The sequence below is a fragment of the Hoplias malabaricus genome, chromosome 17 (genome assembly GCF_029633855.1).
Source record: "Hoplias malabaricus isolate fHopMal1 chromosome 17, fHopMal1.hap1, whole genome shotgun sequence".
NCBI lineage: Eukaryota > Metazoa > Chordata > Actinopteri > Characiformes > Erythrinidae > Hoplias > Hoplias malabaricus.
The window spans coordinates 4,543,941-4,569,497 of record NC_089816.1 but is presented as its reverse complement, the minus strand read 5'-3'; the positions used below and the strand labels follow the sequence as shown (position 1 = coordinate 4,569,497).

Here is a 25,557-nt window from a genome sequence, read left to right as displayed (position 1 = left end):
GTGATAAATCTCCTCACAATCTCTTCTTGAGTTACCACCTCCCTGACACTGCCGGCTTTCTGACCTGACCTCCATGATTCCCTCAGCGCATTTTCCATTATCCAATTATAGTTCATCATTAATATTTTTGAGCAGTTTGGTGGCTTTCATTTCACCGGATTCAGCACAAGCCTTAGTGGTGAAAGGTGCTTTCCATTATTTTGATGAGCTGTCAGCATCTCCCTCCATATGGGATTTCTCAGGCTAATTGTTGGAATTTTCATTTGTTTAGGTTTGTCATATTGCCACAACACGGAATATGGGGCTTCAGTTTGTTTGGTTTTGCACAAGTAGCTCCATAAACACATATAGCCAACTCTCAATTAAGGGCCACCATTTTGGGAAAATTATAAAATCTTGATTTTTTTTTTTGCAGAAGCTCTGGCACATTTAAAAATTACTATGAAAAGCTTGTTATTTTAGTTTTGAAATTTACCTGAAGTAAAAGTTGTCAAATATACTTTACAAAACGGATGTTGTTTCCTTGTCATTTATATAATCAGTACACTGGATATACTGATGTGCCCATGATATAATCAAAATCATATAATTTATATTACAATGTAAATACCATTGCATTGCCCACCCTTAGTCCTTATTAACCTTTTGACTTTTTGATTAGCACCAGACAGGGCCAATATTGTGTTTGGGAAAATAACTGTATATACTTCCTCTATCTTGACCTACTACGTCCATCTGTGTTTATGTTCAGAACGCATGAATGAAAGTATTCTTCTCTGGTCTGCAGAGCTGATTAGCTGGAGGAAGTAAGCATAATAAAATGTTTTTAAATGAAGGTAGAGAGATTCCTGACCAACAGGAAGTCTGGGCAATAGCAACTGGTGGTTCCCTTCAAATCAACAAGACGATAGGGCAATTTAGCCCCTCGCAATCTGTGAGCTCAATTCACATGTACCTTACAACAGAGACAAAAAATAGCAATCTTTAGATGGATTGATTTTTGATGGTCATAGCTCATTTGATGCTAAAGAGCTCTGGGAGGACTGTTTTGTTTTCTTCTTCCAGGTTGTTTCACCTCTAACTTGTGCACTAGCCTCTGAAGTCTTGATACAGTGAATCAGGCTTAACAAATGACTCTAAAAGGTCATAGCCCAGATTAATTTATTGGAGTACTGGAGCTGATTTACCTCCCAGCAAGATCAGTATTTCAGTTTACTGGAAGAATGTTTGACATAAGAGGTTAGGACTATATTCGAAAGCTTCTACCTTCTCTGAGAAAGTTGGGTGTTTATTGCATTATGGTCAAAAACATTTGGTTGGTTATTCATTCATTATCTGTAACCCTTATCCAGTTCAGGTTCGCGGTGGGTCCAGAGCCTACCTGGAATCATTGGGCGCAAGGCGGGAATACACCCTGGAGGGGGCGCCAGTCCTTCACAGGGCAACACACACACTCACACCTACGGACACTTTTGAGTTGCCAATCCACCTACCAACGTGTGTTTTTGGACTGTGGGAGGAAACCAGAGCACCCGGGGGAAACCCACACGGACACAGGGAGAACACACCACACTCCTCACAGACAGTCACCCGGAGGAAACCCAGACGGACACAGGGAGAACACACCACACTCCTCACAGACAGTCACCCGGAGTGGGAATCAAACCCACAACCTCCAGGCCCCTGGAGCTGTGTGACTGCAACACTACCTGCTGTGCCATCATGCCACCCCTGGTTTGTTATTTATATTGTAATATATTTATATAAATTTGTACCTAGTACATTTAAGTAATGTAGCTATAAGGATGAGGATTGAATGATTCTACATATAATATTATTCTCCTAAACTTCATATCCAAGACTGTCACAATACAGATTTAGCATATTTCTGTTGTTGATCATGAGAGGAAGATCACCTTTTGACACATGGTTCCTATAAAGTTTCATCATGCTTTTGGAGATATTGTGTCAGCTAGGCTTGCTCGTTCAGGGCTTGAACCCAGATTTCTGTAAAGCTGCTTGCGACAACAGTTGCGAAATAATGTTATACCAATGTATATGAATTGATCTAAGAAACTGAACTACATTCAAGCCCTTGCAGTATAAGAGGTTAACTCTTATCTGCAAAATCCATCCACAAATTCTCTGAAACTGAAAGCTAAGATTCTGCTCTTGTGCTTGTCACGGAGTCGCCAGTTCATAGCACACGGCTGGATACCTCACCTTTGAGGCCTGACGTCTGGACCGCATTTTGCAAGTCATCTACAATCATCATCTCCCTCCAATGGCCCCTTTATATTGTTGTATTGCCTACACTTGGCAAGAGTGGTTGCAAACGTGAGACTTTTTTAAGTCACCAAGTCATAATGTGTATTACACTGTGCTTAGTCTCTCCAAATGAATGAGGCACTGGACTTTTGTATTGTTACACATTTCTAGTACATCACAACAAAGGAGTGAGCAGCATGTATAAGCTCGTATTTCAGTAAACGAGATTGAGTGCAATCCTCATGGGAGTGGAAACCGGGCTCTTATTAAGAACAGGCAGCAAAAACTCACTCCTGACAAAGCTGTAGCCCGAAGTCCAGAGTGAGGCCATTCAGCCTGAGTGCACAAGTGCCCCAAGCTGTCCCCTCAGGGCACCGCCAAAACAGCTTGCCAAATCCACTGCCGCTCTTGACTGAGAAGTAACACCATGTTTCCCCCGCTCATATCTTGTTACATAAGAAACATATCAAACTTTGCACCCCAGGTTGAGTGTATCGCTCACTTTAATGTCTCAGGGCTTGGCGACTTTGTCAAGCCACCCACTGCTATCCAGGTGGGCCAGATACTGTAAGGCTCACTTGCTTTTATACTGGAATTAGGTAGAACTGAATCCCTGGAAAGCATCCACCATGTTTTGAAGCACCTGTCAATCAAAAGATCCACTCTACCCCTTGCATTCACTGTATTATTGTGCTATTCCATCTACCTCTGGAGTCTTTGAGGTTTTTGTAGTGAAATCAGATGCTTCTGTTCTTTTCAAATGTATTTATATGAGGAGCTTTTTTTTTTTTTTGCTTGAAAGCACAGGTCTCTGCTAATGACCTTGAGCAGTTGTTCTGGAGCTAAGAAAAGGGAGAGGGGAAACTTCCTTTGTACTCAGTCCAAGTTCACATAAAACACACAGAGAACTGTTCAAGAGAACTGCACTATTGAAGTCCCCAAAGAACTCTGTGGACCTTAAAGGACATTAAAGATTTTGTACATATATTGTTCTACTGTAGGTGAGTCATTTTGTCTCTGCCAATCATCTTGAGGCAAAATGTAAAATTCCAATTCTTTTCTTCAGTACCTTAAGAGATAAAAACTAATATTTTTGGCACTGGTGCATATAAAACATTCAGGGTACAAATATGTTTCTGTAAACACAAAACTCTTTCTTACATTTCAGAAGAAGAATACTCAGGCGCACTCATCCTGGTGCCCTCCTTCAACCGACAGCAAAATTCCTCATCAATTTGTACGCCAGGGTAAGGGGAGGCACCTGGGGAGTAGAAAGAAAATGGAGAGGGTTATCAAGACATCTGCCAGAAACAGAGGACTGGCCACTTCAAAGAGGCCTGACGAGAAACTCTCTAAATTACACAGTGGTTTTGGAACGCTGAGAGATCAGTGGAGAGAGCTGGACCAGACACAGCCAGTGGTGGTGGGACATTGTTGTATATTTATGAACAAATTGACAAATCTCATGTTTGATTCATAAATGAATAATTTTGTGGTCTTCTAGTATAAACACCTTCAGTCAAATCGTGCATGAGTTGGTAGCCACTAAGAATCAGTAATGTGACTTTGTAGCCCACTTGAGATGTCATGACTCATGAAACAATATTATTCTGTTCTTGCTTGAAAAGATTTGCATAATATTTAATAACACTCAGATATGTACATCATAACACTGAATCACAAAAAATAAATCTCCGACTACTATGTGTTCTAATTCCATCTAACTCTGAGCAAATATTCATTAAAAACAAACATACTGACAGAATGGTTAGCTGTATTGGTCATAGAATGCAGTAGGCGTAGTACTGCCCACAAAAATAATTTGAAGAAATTCAAACCTGTAACATGTTTAGGTTACCTACAAATATACATGAGAGTGCACTTAGGATCTGATGCCAACTTTTGACCTTTGCCTGACTGATTATCTAGTTGAGTTAAGTTAAAGCAGAACAGATGTCATTACTTCTAGATAGACCTTGATGATAATTTCATCCTTTGAAGCATGGTTTACTGCCCCACAGCTTCAGTAAGAGCCCCAGACTCTAAAAGCGTATTCTAAAAATGTGCTTACTTAGCTTTCTTGCATAGGCAAGGACATTACAGTGCATAGGATGCATTGTACTCTTAAAGGTTGCAGTGGATTCACAGTGAGTGCAAATATTTACACTTAACTGTACTTAGTAACATGGTTGGAATTTCCATTTGTTTTTATTACCCATAGCCAGATATCTTTGCTGAATTTCATGTATGTGCAAAGGAAAGGTTTTCTCAAGCTGGCAAAAGGGATTTCTCAATGGGTTTAAACGTGGGAGCTAGCTCAGGGCATATGATGGTCAGCCTGCTTTCTTCTAAGTTGTGGTCCTAAATCTATTGGGTATTTTCTTGAAAATCTGAAAGTGTTGCTTGATTGTTGCACAACCATCTTACCCCAAATAATTAACTCAAGATTTACTATGCCAAACCACTCTGTTAAACTGTTATATTAGATGTGTTGTTAGGGTGTAATAGTGATAGTAAAGGCTAAGCTTCTTAAGGACAGAATTTATATTTACCTAGAGAGAAAATTTCCCACATCAGTACACCGAAGGACCACACATCACTCTGCGTGGTGTATATCTTGTCGAATATGGCCTCTGGTGCCATCCACTTTAGAGGAAGTCTTGCCTGCAAAAATAAATATATAAACTCAGATAAATAATAATAATAATAATATGCAAAATGAATGGGTGGAAATTACAGTTTGGAATCACTTTACATATTAATGCTTGTTATTCAACAATCATTTTAAAAATTATCATATTAAAAACCACACACCAAATGTAAACTGGTTAAATGTTGGGTTGTTACTAAAACAGTAACAGAACTAGATTAAAAAATAAAACTGCATAAGACAGTAACAATTTTTCTGCCTGTAAATTTGATCACTATTTTTTGAGAAATTTATATGAATCATCTCAATCTGTGCCATGTTCCACTGTCTGAGAACCACTCCCTGCAACAGTTCACATCCAGCACACAGTTTGATTATACAATCTCCAGGACATCTCTGGCCATGCCTGACCACAAGCAAACACTCTATAAATAGAACAACATTGTCAATATTGTCTACTGCTGAAAAAAGGTTGAATGTACCCAAGACACCCTCTGCATTAAAAAAAATCATGGTTCTTGTTCCAGGATGAGGCTGTTATTGTGCTTCGCTCATAATTTCTGAAAGATAGAACTGTATATCGTGACCATGAATGGCCATAAAATCCATCACCTTACACATAGCCGCACGATATATTGTTTGCAGACTGTTATCTGTCCTTCAACAAACTGGTATTGCAATAATGATATTTTATGAGAATCACAGCTAATCATGGGTTTTGACATGAAGGATTTCCATGAAAAAGTAGTGCATTAAGGCCTGACTAAATTGTTTTTAGTACATTGTAAAGGCCTATATCATTTCTCTTTTAATCACTGCATCTAAATTATACCACACACTGAGAGCAAAAATATCTAAAAAAGCATTCTTCAGAAAACCAGACTGAGAGAGGCCCAGATGAACACAAAAAAAAATAAAAAATCCAAATCACTATTATCACTATATACTTTCAATGCTTGCGTAAGTTGTTTCGTAAAATAAGCAAGTTGCCATTTCTTTTGGAATATATTAGGCAGCATGTGAAGAGTCCATCTTGTAATTGACGTGTTAGAAACAGGAAAACTGGGCAGGCATACTATTTTGAAGATGCTCTGACCAAAACTTAATTGACCATCACAATTTGGGCATGATGGTGGTGCAACAAGTAATGTTGCTTTCACAGAACACCATGATCCTGGGGTTGTGGGTTCTCTGGGTGTGCCAGTTTTCTCCCACAGTCCAAAAAGACATGCTGGTAAATGGATTGGTTATCCAGAAGTGTCCATTGCTGTCACACATTGCACAATTTCAAAAGCTACACTTCACACTTACATCTCCTTTACGGACGTAGTCTGGGTCCTTATACACATCTCTAGCCAGTCCAAAATCACATATCTTAACAACATTGTTTTCAGACAACAGGATGTTCCGTGCTGCCAAATCTCGGTGAATGCACTGGAAAAGGAAAAAGATCATCAGACAAAACACTTGATCCATAAAGCAGACACTTCTACTATGAAGAGAGGGGTAAAATGTCTTATAGAAGTACATATTTCTTATATGGGTCATGTGGTGCGTCACTGTTCCAAAGACATGGAGCCGAGGTGTGGTAATGAAAGTGTGAGTCATTCCACGGACTTCACGCCCACAACAATCACTCACTCAAACCTGTATTTTACACCCGTGCTAATGAGTCCCATCAATGTCTAAGCTGGTGTGAGTATTAGAAACAGAGAGATGGTTCCATGTGACATCTCCATTTTCTCTGTATTGTCTCAAATGTAATCCATCATATATATTTGGTGTCTGAAGTTGTAGTGGAGGTGACTAATTCAGAGCCAGAAAGCAAAAAAGCCTTCCAGAATATTATTTCATATATTTTGACTACTCTGAGGCTGGCTTGAGACAAACAGAGAAGCCAGGCATTTGGGACTTAATTCCAGGAAAGGATTTCTGTCTGTCTCTGGCAAATAAGCCAGACAAACGTAATTGTCATTTTTTATAATTAGTAATAAGTTGTAGTTTAAAAATCCTGAAATGTGTTACTGCTATTAGATAAATAAAACTGCATAACGTGTTAACTACAGCTGAAAACACAAGAGTAAGATTTTATTAAACACTGTATTTAGCTACAGAAGTATTGTAAATAATGAACTGCAGCTATAAACTCCGAACACTGGAATGTTAAATTATTTTAACAATTTTCAGCAGTAATTTAGCCAAGGGCTTACTTTTCGTGAAGCCAAGAATTCCATGCCTTTGGACACTTGAAAGCTGTAGCAAATTAAGTCCTCTAGGGTTAGCACTCTCTTGTATAAGTCTTCTTGCTCTGGAGGAAAATCAGAAAAATAGAGATTAAATGAAATAAAAGGCTCCATCTTTCCATCTGTGATCTACAAAAAGGAGATTCATTATAAGTAAGCTTGTATTATTGTCGTGACAACTGTCAGCTGGCTTGCTTTTCTCAGATATTACTTATTTTTAGATGCTGCCTGAAACGTGCAGCTTGTCAATGATCCTCAGTTAGGGAGGGATGGGGGGGACTAGGGTGTGTCCCTTCCAGTGTCCCACCTGAGTAAACAGTTTATCAAACTAGAAATAACAGGCAAAGGACAACACATCCTAGTGTAGTGGGAGGAAATCGAAAAAAAAAAGGTTTGAGGCACAGTGGGTGACAGTGGCATGCACTAAATATTGATTGTATTTATAAATCTCAGAGGAAGCTTCCTATCAGATTAAGAGGACAAAAACAAGCAAAGGAGGAGGGTGGAGTGGAGGTGAGGAGGGGGCTTGGGAGGGTGGATGGAGAGGGAAGGAAGACACCCAGTCACTACCTTCCTCCTCTTCCTCTGAGTCGCAGTAGCTCTTATCTTCTATGAAGCCTGAACTGGCTGAGCTTCCTGTGCTAGCCACGCTCTCCAGTCTCCTCTTGATCAGTTCACTCAAATCACAGCCAGAACCTGAACGCAAAACCTTGTTGTCCTGAGACTAGTGGAGAAAAACACACTTTAGTATGAAGTCTTGTCACAGTGCCACACACAGTTCATACACGGCATACATCACAAGCTTATATTTATATAATAGTATAATAATTTTGATTTAATAACACGTAAAAGGTATTCAATTTGCAAATATTACATACCAAAAATAACACAAATTCAAATTCTCATCCCTGTAGTGGGCAGCCATGGCCTAATGTTAAAAGAAGTGTGCTTGGACTGGAATGTAACAGGTTTGATCCCCACAAACATCTGAAACATCCACAGCTGAAGTGCCCCTAAGCAAAGAACCTAACCCCCAAAATGCTCTCCAGGGTTAGGATTGCTATACACTGCTTCGGGTGTGGGTGTTCCCTGCCCCTAATCACGTGTGTGTGTTTTTTTTTTCACTGCCATGGATGGGTTAAATGCAGAGGTCAAATTTCATTGCACTGTTGTACAATGACCATAAAGCAAGCCTGCACGATTTTTATTGATGTGCTTCTGTGTACTCTACCTTATTAAACAGTCGCTATGTGTGACACATGCTTCAACCTATTACTCTGTATTTATTAACCATAGGTGCAGGTAAAAACAGCGGGAATGTCATTGAAGGGGTTAGTAACAGGAGCGTGTGCTGCATCCATATCCAGGGAATTCCTATGACTGATTTCAGAAATCAATCGTCTGCGATCACTGCCTTGTAGAATATGTTGTGTATGGTACCAAAAATGTTCAGCTTGTCGTGCAATGTTTGTTTTTTTATCCTGTGCCTCTAAATATACTGGATACATCTACAAAGCTCTAGTGACTAGTGATTTTAATAATGAAATAAATAATTATTCAAATTCATTATTCAAAATTCAGATACTGCATACCTTATACACAACAAAGTCTCCTCGTTTGCTTCTTAGGTAGTTGGAAAGGTTTCCATACTTGCAGTACTCCACTATTATCATCAATGGACCTGAAACAAGGAAAAAGTTAATGTTTTAAGCTCTCTTTGACAAATGGGTGAGGATTTGTGGGATTGGAAAACCTCCTGTTCTCACCTCCTGGCTTTGTGCAGGCTCCCAGCAGATTGACCACATTGAGATGCTGGCCGATATGGATCAATATTTTCAATTCAGACATAAGTGCCCTACATTCATTATTTGTAGCTCCGCCTGTTGCAAATAAAGAGTGGAAACAGAAAGATAAGACATACAAATCTGTGTTCAGTTCCCAAACATACAATAAGCAACATTTAAATAATCATTATCAGTATTTGTACTGAAAGTAAATTTTTTTAAAGATATGTATTATTTATGTTTATATCTTTAGCCTGCCTGCCCAATTTGGACAGCCCTGGAATAACCAAAAAAACTGTAATTGAATTCTGCTTTACCAACATCAATTTGTCTTTGTATAATATGCCAGGAATATCAACCTCTCTGAGTGCATTTTGATGTGAGGTGTTCACAGAAATTCAATACAACACAAATGAGGCTAAGGTTCGGCTGTGTTACATCTGTCATGGGATTTTTTTTTTACGTCTTTCAAACTGACAATGCAGCACATGCTGCGCATTATGTTATAAGCCCTGAAATCAACATCTGGCAGCAATATAAACATGTCCAAGATTTCTAGAATAAAAAGCAGAATTGTATTCTCAGAAATGCACATTGTGTGAGAGTCAGGGATGTGGGTCAGGTGTGCCATCCTGGTGACCCTTAGAGGTTATGGAGTCATGGAGGGAGGCTGTTTTTTAAACATATCATTTTTTAAACGTCCTACAGTTGAATTCCACCAAAGTGACACACAAAAGCTATGTTCAATGTTCAGTAGTAACTCAAAGATGAGTGATACAATTCACAGGAAAATTAGTGGCAAATTCTACTAAAAAATGACAACAATAAAAAAAAGACAACATAAAAAAACATTCTATGATCACACTGATATTCTCAGGTTGCTGTGAAAGGCAGTGCAGACAGTGTAGTTTCATAACATAGAGGAATTTTAGGAAAGTGCTTTTCATTAGGAGTTGACCCAGGGCGCATGAAACGGCATCCAGCTAGCCTGTCTCTCTCCAAGATAAATGCCTAGGGAGGATTTATAATGTGACAGCAATGGAATTACACATGTAATGTGCTCTGATTTATCATCATCACACTTGAAACAAGAAACAAGAGCCGTGATCTTCTTTATCCCAGTGGCCAATCACAAGCTGTCACCTCACATCACCAGAGGGGCAAGTTATTATGACCAAAACAAACACAAACAAAGTGTCCTGCTACAGGGGGAAAAAAAACTATAATTTCATCCATTAAGCATATCATCTGCAATGGGATCCTAGAGCTTTCTATATTTTGTATTATGCGCTTTACACTTTTGAACATCATTATATTATCTGAATCTTTAGCTGTAACCTCTGTGTTCTAGCACAGTTGCTAATTTTGTCTGTATCCATGTGAAATAATTCATGCCATATAATGTTTTTTTGCTTTAAATCCTACGTTAAAACAATGGACAAGTGAAAAAGAAGATGAGATGAAATGAGATTAAAACATTGCCATGGTTGCTGTCATTAAGTTTGAGAGATATAACAAAATGGGTCTGATGTATTAAACAAAATTTTCTAGTTTATGTACAGAAAATTACAGGAACATATGTTTATTTGGAACAAAAAGAGAGCATGTCCTTAAATATGTACCATTTATTGAGCTTACCTTTGAGCATTTTAACTGCAACTGTTTTACACGTGGACAGTTTATCTATGCCGAATGCAGAAGCCTCCACCACTTTCCCAAAAGCACCATGGCCCAGAGTTTTACCTATTTCAGAATAACAACACAGAAAGAGCCATGAGTTTGCCAGTTGACTTGAGGCTCATAAATCAAGCTGGTTGACCTGTCAAGAAAGATATGGGCCCATAATTAAAACAACCCGCTAAGCTTGGTTGGCCCTACACAGAGAATTTATGGGGTAAGTAAGACTGGACAACAGCAACAAGTTGTTGACAAATAATGGCACAAAATTTTCATCTGAATAAACAGAAACCTGAAGACAGTCCATCTCTTTAATGGTGTCTATTTTGTCTCTGGACAATTTAGGATTAGCCACTGTATGTTGTATACTTTATTATATGTAATATTTCAGCTACTATTTGTGTAGCTGTTGGTATATTTATGCTAAAACTGAGGAAAATGAAAGAAAATTGGAGAAACATAGAGCTCACCCAGTCTGAGACGGTCTCTAGGGAACTCCCATTTATTGCTGTCATAAGGCAATCGGTCACACTGCTCATCCAGTGGCATCTGCTCTGGATCCATGATGATTGACAGGTAGCCTGTCTTTAAATCTGCATTACTTGGCTAGTTGGAGGCAGAAAACAAAAGATATTTAAATGGTTTAAATTCATATTTCTGATTGTAAGTATATGCTTTCCTGTTTATATTGACATTGTCATTTATTATAACCTTTATATATGTCATCAATTTTATTAATTGGTTTATTTTATTAATTGGTTTATTAATGTAAGTTGCAGTCCAAAACCAAAAGCATGGAAAAATAAATGAAGAAGTTATGTTTTCTTACTAAAATGAAAGTTACGTAATGTCATATGAGTCAAGCTGGACATGTGCCATACTGCTCATTCAGTTTAAAAAGAAATTCAACGAAGTGTGACTGAGTGTGTATATTTCAAAATACTAGTAAAAAAATAGAAAAAGGAAAACATTTCTAACACAAGTCAGCAGACACTCAAGCTGAGTATTAGAACTGAGGCTTAAAATAGAATCAGTCTTTACCTTTCTCAGTTTGCGGATAAAGAGGATGAGCATGATCCATAAGAAGGTGGCAGCGGCTCCAGTGCTAACCAGGATGATCACCTCAATATTCGGCTTGCCTTCATCACCTAAGGGCATGCACATAAACATGTAAACACTGTCAAGCTGCATGTTTAATGCATGGCATTGTTTGTGCAATGTTTATTTATGATATGTATAACACATTATCACAGATTGAACGCTCAGTGATCCGCTGCAAAAATTTCAACAGTCAGCACACTGCCTAATCCATTAGGAATTTCTATTTCTATAAGGAGAGAAACAAGCCAGAATAAAGTACTCATTACACACTCCCTGCTCTACTTGAATGAGAGATTTTGGCTGGGCTTCATGCAAAACACAAAAACCTCCCAAATTCAGTCAAGTCTATTTTTCAGAGCAGGTTTGCTGTTAAGAAAATGAATGGGAGATGCTGGAGATTTTCCGCAATGAGCATGTTAATAGGTCATTTATCTTCCCTCAGTATGTTTCACATTTCAGGCCTTTTTCTCCTTCACAAAGTCATCCTGCCAGTTATTAGTGAAGCTTTTCTCAGACGGAGCAAGGGTCAACTCCCATGTGAGGAGACCCTCTCTGAACCCCATCATAAAAATTGCCCTGGAATCTGCACTGCATTCCGAGCAACTTCAGGCTCCTTCTCATGGGATAGTTTAAATATAACTTAAATACTGAAATTTGGCTAAAACAGCATGACCTATTAAAAGCTCTGGTGAGACTACAATTTGTTATGTCTCCTATTGTGTGTCTTTAAATATTTCTTTTGTAGCTTGCTACTGTCCCAGTTGTAATACAAAAACTTTGCTAAAAAGGGTGGGCCCATGCCTTCAGATGCCCTGCACTGTAATTCAAAGCCTTTTTTCAAGAAATGGCAAGAAGGTGGTTAGCTGATGTTTTACTCACCCTGTACAGTGATGACTGCACTAGATGTTGCCACTCCTTCAGTGTTACTGGCCATACATTCATATATTCCCTCATCTTCTTTCTTCACTCTCTGGATGATCAGGGCCCCATCATCTCTCAGTGTAACCCCTAAATTTTGATAGGATTATTCATAATTAGTTAAACAGTGTGACTTGTGTAACTGCACATACACTATAATAAGAAGTTCATTTACTGCAGTAATTCATTGTGTATTTTGATCACATGAAATCTTCAAATTTATTACTCTGCAAAAGTCTTAAATTCTCATCTATTTTATTGCTATTTAAAATAGATATAAATTTTTAATGAGATTATACTTAAAATAATCCACTTGTACATTGAAGGGAGGAATAAAAAAATAAGGCAATTTAGTCAAGTTGGACTTAAGAGGTAAAGTATAAAGGCCCCTACAATCCATTAAAAGATACTGTAGAACCCCCAAACTGATAGCAGTATTTAAATTTTTGACAGAGGGTGTAAAAAAAAGAGTTGTCAGTAAAATAATGAGAGAAAGACACAAAATAATAATGTTTCCAGATCAAACAAATAAGCATCTAGTGTTCTCAGAACAAGGGTGGCACTGTGGTGCAACAGGTAGTGTCACAGTCACACAGCTCTAGGGGTCTCGCTGAGTCTGTTTGAGTTTCCTCCAGGTGCTACGATTTCCCCACACAGTCCAAAAAAAAAAAAAGTGCTGATATATGGATTGGCCATAGGCAAGGGTGCGTGAGTGACTGTGTGCGGGAGTGTGTGAGTGGGTGGTGCCATGACGCAGTACTGTCAGGTTTCAGATCAGGTTTGAAGCAGATAAATGAATGTATAAATGGAACAGCTTCTCCAAATCCCAAAGCTCAATATAACTGAATGTGTAGGGAAAAAAAACTTGCAACTTAGTAAGCAAGAAATCCTTTAAAGACTAAAACTGGAGGTGTGGAAAATACTCCAGTAGACATCTCTGAATAACTGTAACCAAGTGTACTGAAAGAAATAGCTGTAACAAAAGAGTAATGTGGACACAAAGTTGGGATTAAAGTTTCTGCTTTCTTGATGCTGAAATTATCTAGTATTTACAGTAATTTTGACCAAAAATGTAATAAATAAATTCTGACACTGTAAAGGTGATTAGCAATGCCTCATCACCTGGTCCTTCGGTTACAGGAACTTCGTCTTTGTACCATTGGATGCCTGGAATTGGGACACCCTGAGCCAGACAAGTCAGGATCAGAGTTCGGCTGCTGTTCACCCACTGACTGGTCAAGTTCTGAGTCAGCTGTGGAGCTCTCCTCTCTGTTCCAATGAAAATTACACAATCAGACAACTCATCGCTGAGTGAGACCTGTTTCTCAAAATGTTCACATTTTATTGCTTTTACAACTCATAACGAATGAACCTCATATCACATAAAATGCCATGCCATAATGCCGTATATGGTAAAAGTAACTCACCATAAATTTTTAATGTAGAAGTCATGTTGACCTCTGTGTTGGTTCTGAGGTCGACTGCTCTGCACTGATAGCCTGTGCTGTGATTTCTGGAGACATTTTTCAGTCTGAGTGACAGGGAGATGGAATAAGGTCCGACCTGCTGTGTGGAGTCGTGATGGACCTTATGATTCTGTGGATCAAACCAGGTCAGCTGATCGTAGAGATAACGCGTTCCCCGACAAGTAAGATTGGTATCATCTCCGTCAATGGCTGTCAATGGCTCAACATCAAAAGGCTGCACTTGATCTGTGAAACAGTGTGAATTTACAGTTCAAATGGTTAAGAGTACAATTTAATGGACAAAATACTAAAGTATCAGGTTGAAATAAGCAGACGCTAGACTGGACAGAGGAGGAAGAAAAAAGACTTTTCCAGTCTTGTGACAAATCTATCCTGAAATAGCACACTATCACTCATGTGATGTCATTTTTTTGGGTGATGTCATCAATGAGACACAGATCTGATGTTTTCAGGGTTTGATGGTTTCCCTTCTTTTTAAATCCGATATGAGTCACTTTCATATGTAGTCCTAGAGCAGATATGTATCAAATTACTTAGACTGCAATATGAATGTTGTCTATTTGCCTGTACGCATGTTCTTAGTGCTGTAATTAGCACCAGCAGCAACACGCAGACTGTGTCTCAAAAGGCTCCATGCTTTCTACAGAGTGCACTGCACAGGTGAATAAGCTATGTCTTCTGCACCAAAATAACTGAGTTGTCAGAAAAGGAGCAATGCAAGAGATATCTGAATATAAAAGTATTTGTGAAAGATATATTGTGCGGTATTTATTAGTCGTTATTTAAGAACCTACATCATGCAATACACAGGGCTTACAATCTATTAAAGCCTTTTAAAATATATTTACATATTCAGGTAATGTTTAATGATTAATTTCCTTTTTAAAAATTGCAATTTCTGAGAGCTGTATATTGGTGAAAATATGTGTGCCATTTCCTGTCTCTAAATACCCTGAAACTATTTGAGACAATCCCACAGGGGCTGTTAATAGAAAAGGCCCTAGTTTGGCCCATTTCAAAGAACACAGTGTACATCACCGAGTCAGGAATGTCAAATTTGCAGTTATTTCCTGTTTCATCACTGCTAATTTGAAGCATGTTGTTGGCGGGTGGCGGCAGTAATGGCCGACCTGAAGTAGCTACAAGTGGATCCAGGCTGAGGCCGGGCCTCAGGAGATCTGGAACACACTTGTTTTTTTCACAGTACTAGAGTGTCTTGTGCTCCATAAGAAAATACAGCTGTTTTTTTAATTCAGTCACTCTCTCTCCTGCATTCCTACACTCAGAATCATTCTACCTCTGCAGGAGCACAGCACATTCTCACAGCCATAGTGCTCAGCCCTCAGGTTGATATAAACCATATGAGTGTGTGTTACACTACGTCAGACATCATCAAATCCAGACTTAGATCCAGGATTCAGGCTGGAATTTTAAAATCTGGTGGTATGACACTACAACTGTAAATGCTAATGCATCTAACTGTCCAGGTATAGTGTTATACCAGCTGGCCATTGTAAAATTCTGGCCTGAAACCTCGATAAAAGGATTTGAAGACCTCTGCACTATGCCTAGCAGCACACATAAAAACCAGCAGAGCCAGAGCTCCTTGAAATGACATCTGTGCCTGTTAGAAAGAAGTGAATACTGGTCTAAGAAGCCCTCGTTACATAGGGCTAACTCACCATCCACAAAGAAATCCATCTTTATGCTCTTCTCCCCTAGCTCATTCTTGGCATTGCAGGTGTAGACTCCTGACACATTAGCTGTCACAACCAAGGTGCTTATGGTCTGCATAAATAAATAAACAAAATATGATTGGAATTATTGTTTATTTCAGTACATTTTGGTATGGTTTTTAAGGTGGAAAAAACATGTATTTTTTGAAAAAATATAGTATACCCAAATACAAAACGTTTTTAAAGTATCTTTCCGTAGGTAGAAATGTCCATCATTAATTAGTAGCTCATTAATTTGACTTTAACAGGTGGGTTATAGGGCTATTTTGAACCTGGCCATTTTCCACTCACAAGTCCTCACATTAACAGAACGATACATCTTGAGGTTTTAAGGCCAAGACACTGCTGAGAACACAACACTGAACGACTGCCTGGGTTTCATGCCATTTCCTGATGCACATTTACAATGCCACACTTGATCCCATCACCATTCAAGTGGAAGCCAGTTAATAGCCATAGCGTATCTATTAATAAGACTGAATTTTGGCAAGGGACCAGACGCTAGAGTTCAGCTTTCCTTTCTCTTCCAAATACAATATGTTTTCACAGCTATCAGATTAAATATTCGGCTAATTTTTAAAAAAGGTTTTTTAATAAAGAGTAAAATGCTGCAGTAAATATTTACCATAATTTTGGGATATCTGAAAATGATAATATCTAACACTATGACAATGCTTAGATAACATTGGCTTAGACAGTATGACAATTTATGAGGACATTAGCAAAACAAAATTCCAACAGATGGGCTGATATGGAAAAGGCCATCTTCCTTCACTTCCAACCCATTAACTAGCCTCTGTTTCTATTAAGTGTTGACTGGCAGCTGTAGAGATGTAGAAAACATGCTCAATATGTACTAAAGCATGGACACACATGAACTTTCTGAGTTACCTAATGAACTGTGGTCAGAAGTCACACTGATATCTACAGTTGAAATCTATGTTATTCACCAAACAGATTCTAATGTTGAGCTTGGAAACACATAAAATTGTTTGCTGTATTTAAAAAGGTATATTCTATCTTTTTGTGTTCAATACAGTTATATTTTGTGGTTATATTTGATCTGTCTATGGCTCTGAATTCAGTTCTTCTCTACAATATAGGTGAAAATGCATAAAATCTTGCTTAGATATAAGCACCTTGATTTTGCCTTTTAACACCTCAGTCCTTGTGACAATGTCATTGATGACATTAGATGGGAAAAGGGAGTTTGGTTCCATGTTGCTTTGGACAATATCTGGAACAGTGTAATTTCTGCACCTAAAAGGGAAAAAAAAGAATGTAAATTCACAACAAACAAGCAATCCCAAAAAACAAAATAGGGGCTGTTCAACAAAGACTCAGATCTATATATCATAATCATGCTGAGTTCCTGGCAATGGGTAGAAACTGTTTAAAACCTTTATTCAGGCACACCTTGGTTCTCAATTTCTGATTTGGCAGCGGAATGCCACAACTACTAATTACAGGATTTACAAAGGAAATTTTTTTTCCTTGGAACATCATGGAGGACACACACATGAACAGATACCATTGTCTTTCAGAGATGACATTTTTCCTGCATTGTCATTGAGAAGTGTAACAATATAGCTATTTCCATCTCCAACAACTAAAAGAAAAAGCCAGAAATCATAATATTTCTGTTATAATTCAAGATTGTTTGACTTTTACCACTAACCTCAAACTTTTATGGGCACTAAAAATATCAAGTTCAAGCACAAAATGTTAGTTGTCTAGGTTCTGCTTCATTGTGTTTAAGTATAATGTGTTGAGTGGCCTGCCTCAGTCCTTGGGGTCTTGAGGACAACAAAAGGCAATTCGGCATCCTTCTGAGGAGTGCAACAATTGGATTAATGAGAGTAGAAAACACAGAGGAAGCGTCAGCATGACAGGAAGGCTTGAGTCATGAGTCACCGACACAGGAAACACCCCCCACACTCTGGATGTCTGAGATAAGGCTGATCCCCAGGCCTTGATGTTCAACAAGGCATGTCTGATAACTTCTTGTTTGCTGAATTGAAAAATACCTGGGACAGTCACCCACAAACACTGCTACAGTCCTTTCCATTTATCATCCATACCCCTGACCCTTTGAAATAATTTACTCTATAACCCCAGAAAGATTCATGACTTCTGCACCCTTTAAACATTATGTATTTTCAAGGGGCACTGAGGACAAGATTTTGTTTCCATATAAAAGGAATGTTTTTATTATTTCTCTCCAACCATGGGAAATGAATTTGGTACATGTGCCGCCCTCATTAGCTGCTGAAATACAGGCCTACCTGACAGCTACATTACGTTGTTTCCAAATGCCATAACTGATTATTATTTAAACAGTAAAAACACAGGTTTTAGTTGGCATGGCTGACGCGTAGTTATGATTTTGGCAAACTGCATCTTTTAAATAATTAGTTGTAATTATAAAGAGTCCTTGTCAAATCACACTGAGGCGCAAGATAATTTACGCATTTAGTGTGTGCTTTCCAAAAACCCTTTTCATTAAAAGTTACTGCTGTGATAGCCCTGGAGCCAAGTAACTACAAGAGAATACTTCTGATCATTCAAAGCCAAAAGAGACTTTTTAGTCCTCTTTGGCTATAAGAGGCCAAATTCTGAAAAAACATGCCTACAATATGTCCAATACACTTTTCCTAAAATTGAATAGGTTTGGAAAAAGTTCAGAAGTTTGCTGGCTGAGCCATGGCCGAGAAACAATATCTGGAGGCATTTGGACAGTTTTATAGACCTCTAAATGTTGAAAAGTATGAACATGTTTGAGGATTTTGTTCTATTTCTGCTTTATAGGTGTGACATACTGACATATGTTTAGTTTTTCAGATGTATTACTTAAGGCGGAACTGACTCTGACTGCTAACATTCAATGAAAGTAAACACATACAGAAAGTACCACAAAAGTATACAACTCAATTTCTCTCATAATTTTAAGAGTGAATAAAAACTTAAAGAGAAGGTAAGCTTCAAACATGAATATGCTGTCAGCTTCTCACATAAACATATCGTTCGACCATAAATGATGCAGAGTTGCTGAATGAAAACAAATAAGATGGGGAGTTTGTTTTGTTGTGAGAACAGTAGTTCTCCAGATTCATCTATGTTGCTCTTAAGAGATAATTTCTGAGCCATTTTACACAGTCCTTATGCATCGTTCTGGTCATTCAAAGCCAAGAGAGAAACTTGGGTCATACAGATCTTCATAGCCCAGCTAAAAAAACAAAAAAACTGTTGCCTTACTGGTCACACTCCTGTTTTGAGTCATCTATTTTTTCAAGGAAACAGCAAAAAAGAATTGGAATCTTTCTTCAGAAGGTCAGCTAAATATCATCAGTAAAAATGAATTAGTTTGTGAAACCTATATCATCGTAATATGTCTCTAAAACGCTCATCAACCAAAAAATAAATAAAAAATAAGGGCTGCTGGTTTGGAGACAATGCTCTAATGATGGTAATGCTGACTCACTTTATGAGTTTAGGGCTGGAATCACATGGCTGCCACAGCCAGGTGATGTTAGGCGCTGGGTATCCATAGGCAGTACAGGTGAGTTTATGCCTTTGGCCATGTCTGTACGTTTGAGGGCCTATAGAAGCAACCCCTTCTTCAGAGATCCTTGGCTTCACTGTGAAAGCACACAGAAAAACCACAGTGATTGCAGAGACGAACGTAGAACATTCACCAACTCATTACACAATATATGAGATGAATGAATGCGAAAAAAAATGAGAGAGAGAATGTGAAAGAGATAGTTTCTAGAAGTTTTTTAATGTAATTCCTAATTGTTATCAGAAACTTTCCACTTTCAGTTTCCACTGCTTGTGACTTCAGGTTGTTTTGGGATTGTAATGATGTGTGTCAAGCTGGATAACGGTGCAATGTATGAATCTTTTTTTATATTACATAGAAGAGAGGTTGAAAATACAATTCCTAGAAAGTACTAGGGAATTGAAAGTTAAGACAAAAAAAAAAGTATTAAGCTCACAGTGGTGAGAAAGACAACATATGCAGAGTAACACTACATTTTTATCTGAGGTGCACAGTGTGCCAGTGTCAGGACAGATTCTAATGCACTACACAGTTTGTGTGCTATAAATTGGTCTGTTTGTTCAATAAGCCTGCAACTGAGTTCAGTGGAGGCAGTGAAGTCCAGTGGAGGCTGAGTACAGTGTGCGGTACCGGAGTCCCACACATCTTTAAAACTCCTCCAAAGACTCTAATCAACTCCAGCTGGGCTTGATACGTTAATACTGTCTGCGAAACATCATTCAGAAATTCCTCCTGTATTAGCTACCTGCAGTTATGACCAGGGGACCGTACATTTAAGGCTGAATAAAAAAGACAAACATGTTCACAACCTCTCTGTGCTCTTAATCATGTATACCTTTGACATATACTGTGTAGCTAAGGTTTGCCTGAAGCCCGTTCTTCTGGTTTGAGAGGATGATTGTGAAGATACCAGCATCTTTTGGCTTCACTTCTTTGATGGTGAGGTTATAACCCACTGTCTCATAGCATGTGGAGTCTGTGATGGGGTTGCCATCCTTGTGCCTAAAAACAAAATCACCATAGGAATTTACAAAGAATATTAGCTTTTATTATTAATACTGTATTATGGAACGCCAATCAATTCTTAGAATTCTTAGCAGTTTATGTGTAAAGAGGCAGAAAAAGGTGGTTTTATTCAAGAGTAATTTTAGGACCTCACCAGACAATTTTGTCAGGTAGCGGCAGTGCATTGACCTGGGGCGCAAGCATCAACGTTCTTCCTTCTACAACGCTGATATGCTCTTTACGACCTCTGTTCACATTCAGGAACGGATGCTCTACAAAAGTTCATTGAAAATATTACATTCCAATGCTGTGCTGCTAACGTAATGACTGAAAGCAGTAGTACAGCATGTGTCCTTCCTTTACTCACCAATGACAGTGATCTTAACTACAGCATGTTTCACAGTGCTTTCAACTGTTGCTGTGCACTTGTAGGTGCCCTTGTCCTCCATGCTAACATTAGGTATTTCTAGTACATTTGTGAATGATATCAATGAGGCAGTTTTTTCTTTTGCCTTGTGATGTTCATGAGGGCGACTGATCTGGAGCGCAGAAAATAAAACGTGTTTATGGTTATTGCTCTAGACTTACAGCTACATAAATACTAACAATACAAGATTAATCAAGTTCAAAATTGCAATTTGAAAATTGCAAGAGCTGCTGTTTTAATTCTATTCAACATGATCAAGTACAATGTCTTAAGTTAATTAATAAGAAGCAAGCAAAATAAAATGACACAACTAAATGACAGTCTGGTACTCTACATTCAGTGTTCAAAATTAAAACATGATATTCGTATATTTCTTGGTTATAAAAAAACAGGACTGAACCTTAATTGAAAAAAAGCAATTTAAAACATAATTGAAATACTAGTTAAAAAATGGCAATAATTTACTTCTTCTGACTCATTCAGCCCTAAAAGCTGTGAATATCAAGAAAACTAGACACCCAGGCACCAAACCTATACATCACTGGATATGTTCGGCTTTTTTGGAAAGGAAGAAGGAGACCGTATAATCAGCTTCCAAGACTAAACTTTGGAGGAGTTTACAAAATGCATGAAAAAAAAACCTGATACTGAAAAGGTGATATTATTTTAATTTGTTGGGCCTTCTTTGTAATTTATTATTTAATACATTTTCTTCTGTTTTAATAAAAAGTATATGAATAATGTAAAGGCAGTTTTAACTGTCATAAATAAACTGTAGTTTTTTCCACAGTCCTACAAGAAAGTGCTAAAACTCACAGGTTTCTTATGGAATTCCCATTTGAATGCAACCCTGCCATTATCATCAGTTTCTCCTGAGCAATTGAGTAAAAGGGTGTCTCCAACCAGGATTCTTTGGTGCTCTGTAGTTATGTGAACTTCATCCAGATAAGTAGCTGGGCACAAAACAGAAGGAAATACAATGTCACAACACAGAAGGATGAGATTTCAGGGCTGAAGACTGTAATATTTGGAAAACAATTTTGAGTTTTTTTAGTAACATCACTCAAACTTTAGGGTTAGATGGAGAACTAAGGCATTAGTAACTTTCTGTTTAAGGCTTAAAATATGCTAAAGACCTAAAGTATGATGTGAGCCCTTGGTGTGCCAGAGATTATTATAGACCTAAATTATTACATTATTACTATATTATTATGAGAGAAAGTTGCAAACAGACAGGTCAGCTTACTAACAGCTGATTTGAGATGTGCATGTTCATTAATGACACTCTTCATTAATTCATTAATCACTCACTACGCCGTATAGGAATGAAGGTTGACATGATTTGCCTGCCGTCCACACTGGTGACACATGAAATAAAGTTGTAGCTGTCATATGGTCCTATAGGCATCTGGAAACCTACTTTTGGGTCCCACACAACACCTTCCTTTATTGATAGTAACATGGGAGGAGTCTGAAAGACAGACAGAGACAGAACACAAGAAAGAAAAATGGTATATTTTTACTTTAATCAATTCATAGGTAGTTCCAGTGTCAGTGTCTTCCACTGAAAACAATTACTTATTAATCACTTCAACCTTAGGGTCTTTGAGTATTTCTCTATAAAAGTATATTCAAAAGAAAATGTTGGATTGCAAATTATGATTAAAACAAGTCTCCCATATGATTTTACTGCCTTTCTTTGTTTCATGATGTTAGGAAATGTTAGGAAGGAAGGATGTAGGCAAGATGAATGCAGCAGATGTTCCAGTAGCAGGAAGGTCCCACAACTATCTGTGCCATCTAATGGAGGAGTTTGTGTTCACAGCAAAACATCGTGGGACACAGCTAGAACCCTTTATTTTATTGTATTTAACCATAAGCAAGCCAATACCCAGCACAAATCTCAAATCCATTCATTGGAAAATGCATTTAATCAACCCCCTGACCTCTTTTACCTTACTTCTACTTTCCTACCTGTGTTTCTTACATATAATGAATAAAACAAGGGACATAATAATAGCTTAGTATTTCTATTCTGGGATGGAGCAGGGCAATCTACAACCACTTTCCTGTTCTTAAAGGACCTGAGATAGGATGACTCTGTGGTTCACCCAAAGACCTTCAATATTGGCCCAAGTTGGAGAAAGAAATGTCCAATAAACTGTTAAAGAAAAAGTTTACAAATGTACCCAAATGTCTAAATAATAAAGTCAGAAATGTTCAGAGTGGTGATGATAGCAACCAAATATCTTAAGATTAAATGCCTCTAAAAGCAACCATGCAAGATGTTATTTCAAGAATACATGGCCTGAGGCAATATAACATATTGAACATATAGATTAATTACAAACAGAGTGATCAATTTCAAGAGTTTATTTCTTTTAACAGCCAATGAAACCCAAAAGTCAGTATCACAGAAAATTAGAATATTACACAAGACCAATTTACTGAAAAGTATGTACAATATATGCACTCAGAACTTGGTCGGGGCTTCTTTTGCATGAATCACTGCACCAATGCGGCATGGCATGGAGGCGATCAGCCTGTGGCACTACTGAGGTGTTATGGAAGCCTAGGTCGCTTTGATAGCAGCCTTCAGCTCGTCTGCATTGTTGTGACTGGTGCCTCTCATCTTCCTCCTGACAATACCCCATAGATTCTCAGTGGGGTTTAGGTCAGGCGAGTTGCTGGCCAATCAAGCACAGTGATACTGTGGTCATTAAACCAGGTATTTGGCAGTGTGGACAGGCTCCAAGTCCTGCTGGAAAATGAAATCTGCATCTCCATAAAGCTTGTCAGCAGTGGGAAGCATAAAGTGCTTTAAAATATTTCCGGGTAGATGGCTGCACTGACTTTGGACATGATATAACACAGTGGACCAACACCAGCAGATGACACGGCTCCATAAACCATCACTGATTGTGGAAACTTCACACTAGACTCAAGCAGCTTGGACTGTCCCTCTCCACTCTCCCTCCAGACTCTGGGACCTTGATATCCAAAGGAAATGCTAATTTACTTTAATCTGAAAACAAGATTTCGGACACTGAGCAACAGTCCAGTCCTTTTTCTCTTTGGTCCAGGTAAGACACTTCTGCCTTAGAAAACCTTTGCAGGTGTTTTTGGTTGCATATTCTAATTTCCTGACATAATGACTTTTGGTTTTTATTGGCTGTAAGCCATAATCATCAACATTAAAAGAAATAAAATGCTGGAAAAAGATCTTTTTTTGTCATGATTCTATATATGATTTTCCCTTTTTGAATTGAATTAGTGAAAAAAATTGTTTTTGATGATATTCTAATTTATTGAGATGTACCTGTAAATCACAATCCCTAGTTCTGTTCATCTCCAATCCCCACTACATTTTTTTTTTTAGATGTGGCATTCCCCTTTAAGATAAAGAACTTTCAATTTCAAAGGAAAAAAAACATTTCAGTGAATGAAATACTCACTGTTTGCAGAGTAACATTATGTAAAGGAGATGTTGTTCTGCAAGGGACATCCAGTGTTTTATTTTCTCTGTACATATACAAGAGTTTCATATCTTCGGTTTCCACAAATGGCTGGTTATGATCTGTGGACCAAATAAGCATAAGCATTAATGTAAAAGCTCAATATGTGCTCAAACACTGTACTGTCATTGCTATTCAAATGTGGCTATCATAGATTCCTTCAGTTCCAAGCAAGCATTGCAATCATTCTCTCTGATTTGTTTTATGATACTGATGAATTAAAATAATGCTTTTGTAAGTACTTGCGCTGTAGTGGAGTAATAAGATATCCCAGACTATGTGACTTAAACCAGCACATTACGGCGAGAACAGAAACAGATCTCAGATCAGACAGTAGGTTCAGTGTAATGGTTATGTGGTGAGATTAGTTTAGTACAACAAGCACAGATTCTGTACTGATTACCAATAAACATTTCTACATTATCTGTATATTAGATGTTCAAGTCTATTGCAAATTTGCCTTTGTGACAAGACTATTGATGTGTATCATAAGTCAAGTGCTGCATGGAGTGACTGGAAAAGCAGAAGTCCAAGTTAGGAAATAATAGCCAACTAACAAGGCTTACGACGTAATCACACTCCACTTCCGCCTCCCAGAAGTCCAGCCCTGCATGAATGCCTTCCTTTCTCTACCCCTTTGTGTCCCTGTCCCTGGACAGCTGAGCTCCATCCGTCTGACCTGGTATATTAAATCTCTTCTCTGTGTGCAATCACAGTCGTGTGATTACAGATTGGCCTCACTGCCTAGTCTGTTGATTTATGGCTTTGTAGGAGCCTCAGTGAAGTGAACTAAACTGTGTTCCCTAATTAAATGGTACCGAAGGCATAACCTTGAGATTAACACCTCAGTGACAGTGAAAGGTTCCACTTTACTGACAGCGTTTCTGAAAGTGTATAACCCAAGTTACATACCACTGACAAACACATAAGTGGAGTTCTTATATTCATCGGAGTTCTGGTGGCTGCAGGTGTACAGGCCGGTGTCACTGGGCTTGAGGTTGTATATCATCAGTTTACTGCAGTTCTCCTCCTCAGAATCACTCTCCATACATTTATCAATTTTCACACCTTCAGAGGTCAGGCTCCTATTGGGCAGCCTCCACTCCACTTTGACGGATGCCCTATTTAAGAGAGTGTAGAAAGGATTAATAATTATCATAGGTAACATAGTTACACCAAGTCAC

General features: G+C 38.2%; 1 protein-coding gene across 1 annotated transcript in view; it reads right to left on the bottom strand.

The window, feature by feature from the left end:
• The window catches only part of kdrl (kinase insert domain receptor like), a 59,184-nt gene that overhangs the window by 9,366 nt on the left and 24,261 nt on the right, over window positions 1-25,557 (bottom strand). Inside the window, exons 14-36 of the mRNA XM_066649054.1 lie at window positions 25,286-25,494; window positions 24,314-24,435; window positions 22,170-22,329; window positions 21,675-21,811; window positions 20,799-20,970; window positions 20,586-20,703; window positions 20,262-20,428; window positions 19,346-19,502; window positions 17,004-17,124; window positions 15,811-15,916; window positions 14,069-14,353; window positions 13,764-13,910; window positions 12,603-12,731; window positions 11,664-11,770; window positions 11,093-11,228; window positions 10,584-10,688; window positions 8,928-9,041; window positions 8,754-8,842; window positions 7,732-7,885; window positions 7,129-7,226; window positions 6,230-6,352; window positions 4,821-4,932; window positions 3,430-3,529 (exon numbers count right to left, since the gene is read on the bottom strand). Coding sequence (XP_066505151.1) covers window positions 3,430-3,529; window positions 4,821-4,932; window positions 6,230-6,352; window positions 7,129-7,226; window positions 7,732-7,885; window positions 8,754-8,842; window positions 8,928-9,041; window positions 10,584-10,688; window positions 11,093-11,228; window positions 11,664-11,770; window positions 12,603-12,731; window positions 13,764-13,910; window positions 14,069-14,353; window positions 15,811-15,916; window positions 17,004-17,124; window positions 19,346-19,502; window positions 20,262-20,428; window positions 20,586-20,703; window positions 20,799-20,970; window positions 21,675-21,811; window positions 22,170-22,329; window positions 24,314-24,435; window positions 25,286-25,494 — 3,168 coding nt within the window. The remainder of the gene's footprint in view (window positions 1-3,429; window positions 3,530-4,820; window positions 4,933-6,229; window positions 6,353-7,128; window positions 7,227-7,731; window positions 7,886-8,753; window positions 8,843-8,927; window positions 9,042-10,583; window positions 10,689-11,092; window positions 11,229-11,663; window positions 11,771-12,602; window positions 12,732-13,763; window positions 13,911-14,068; window positions 14,354-15,810; window positions 15,917-17,003; window positions 17,125-19,345; window positions 19,503-20,261; window positions 20,429-20,585; window positions 20,704-20,798; window positions 20,971-21,674; window positions 21,812-22,169; window positions 22,330-24,313; window positions 24,436-25,285; window positions 25,495-25,557) is intronic.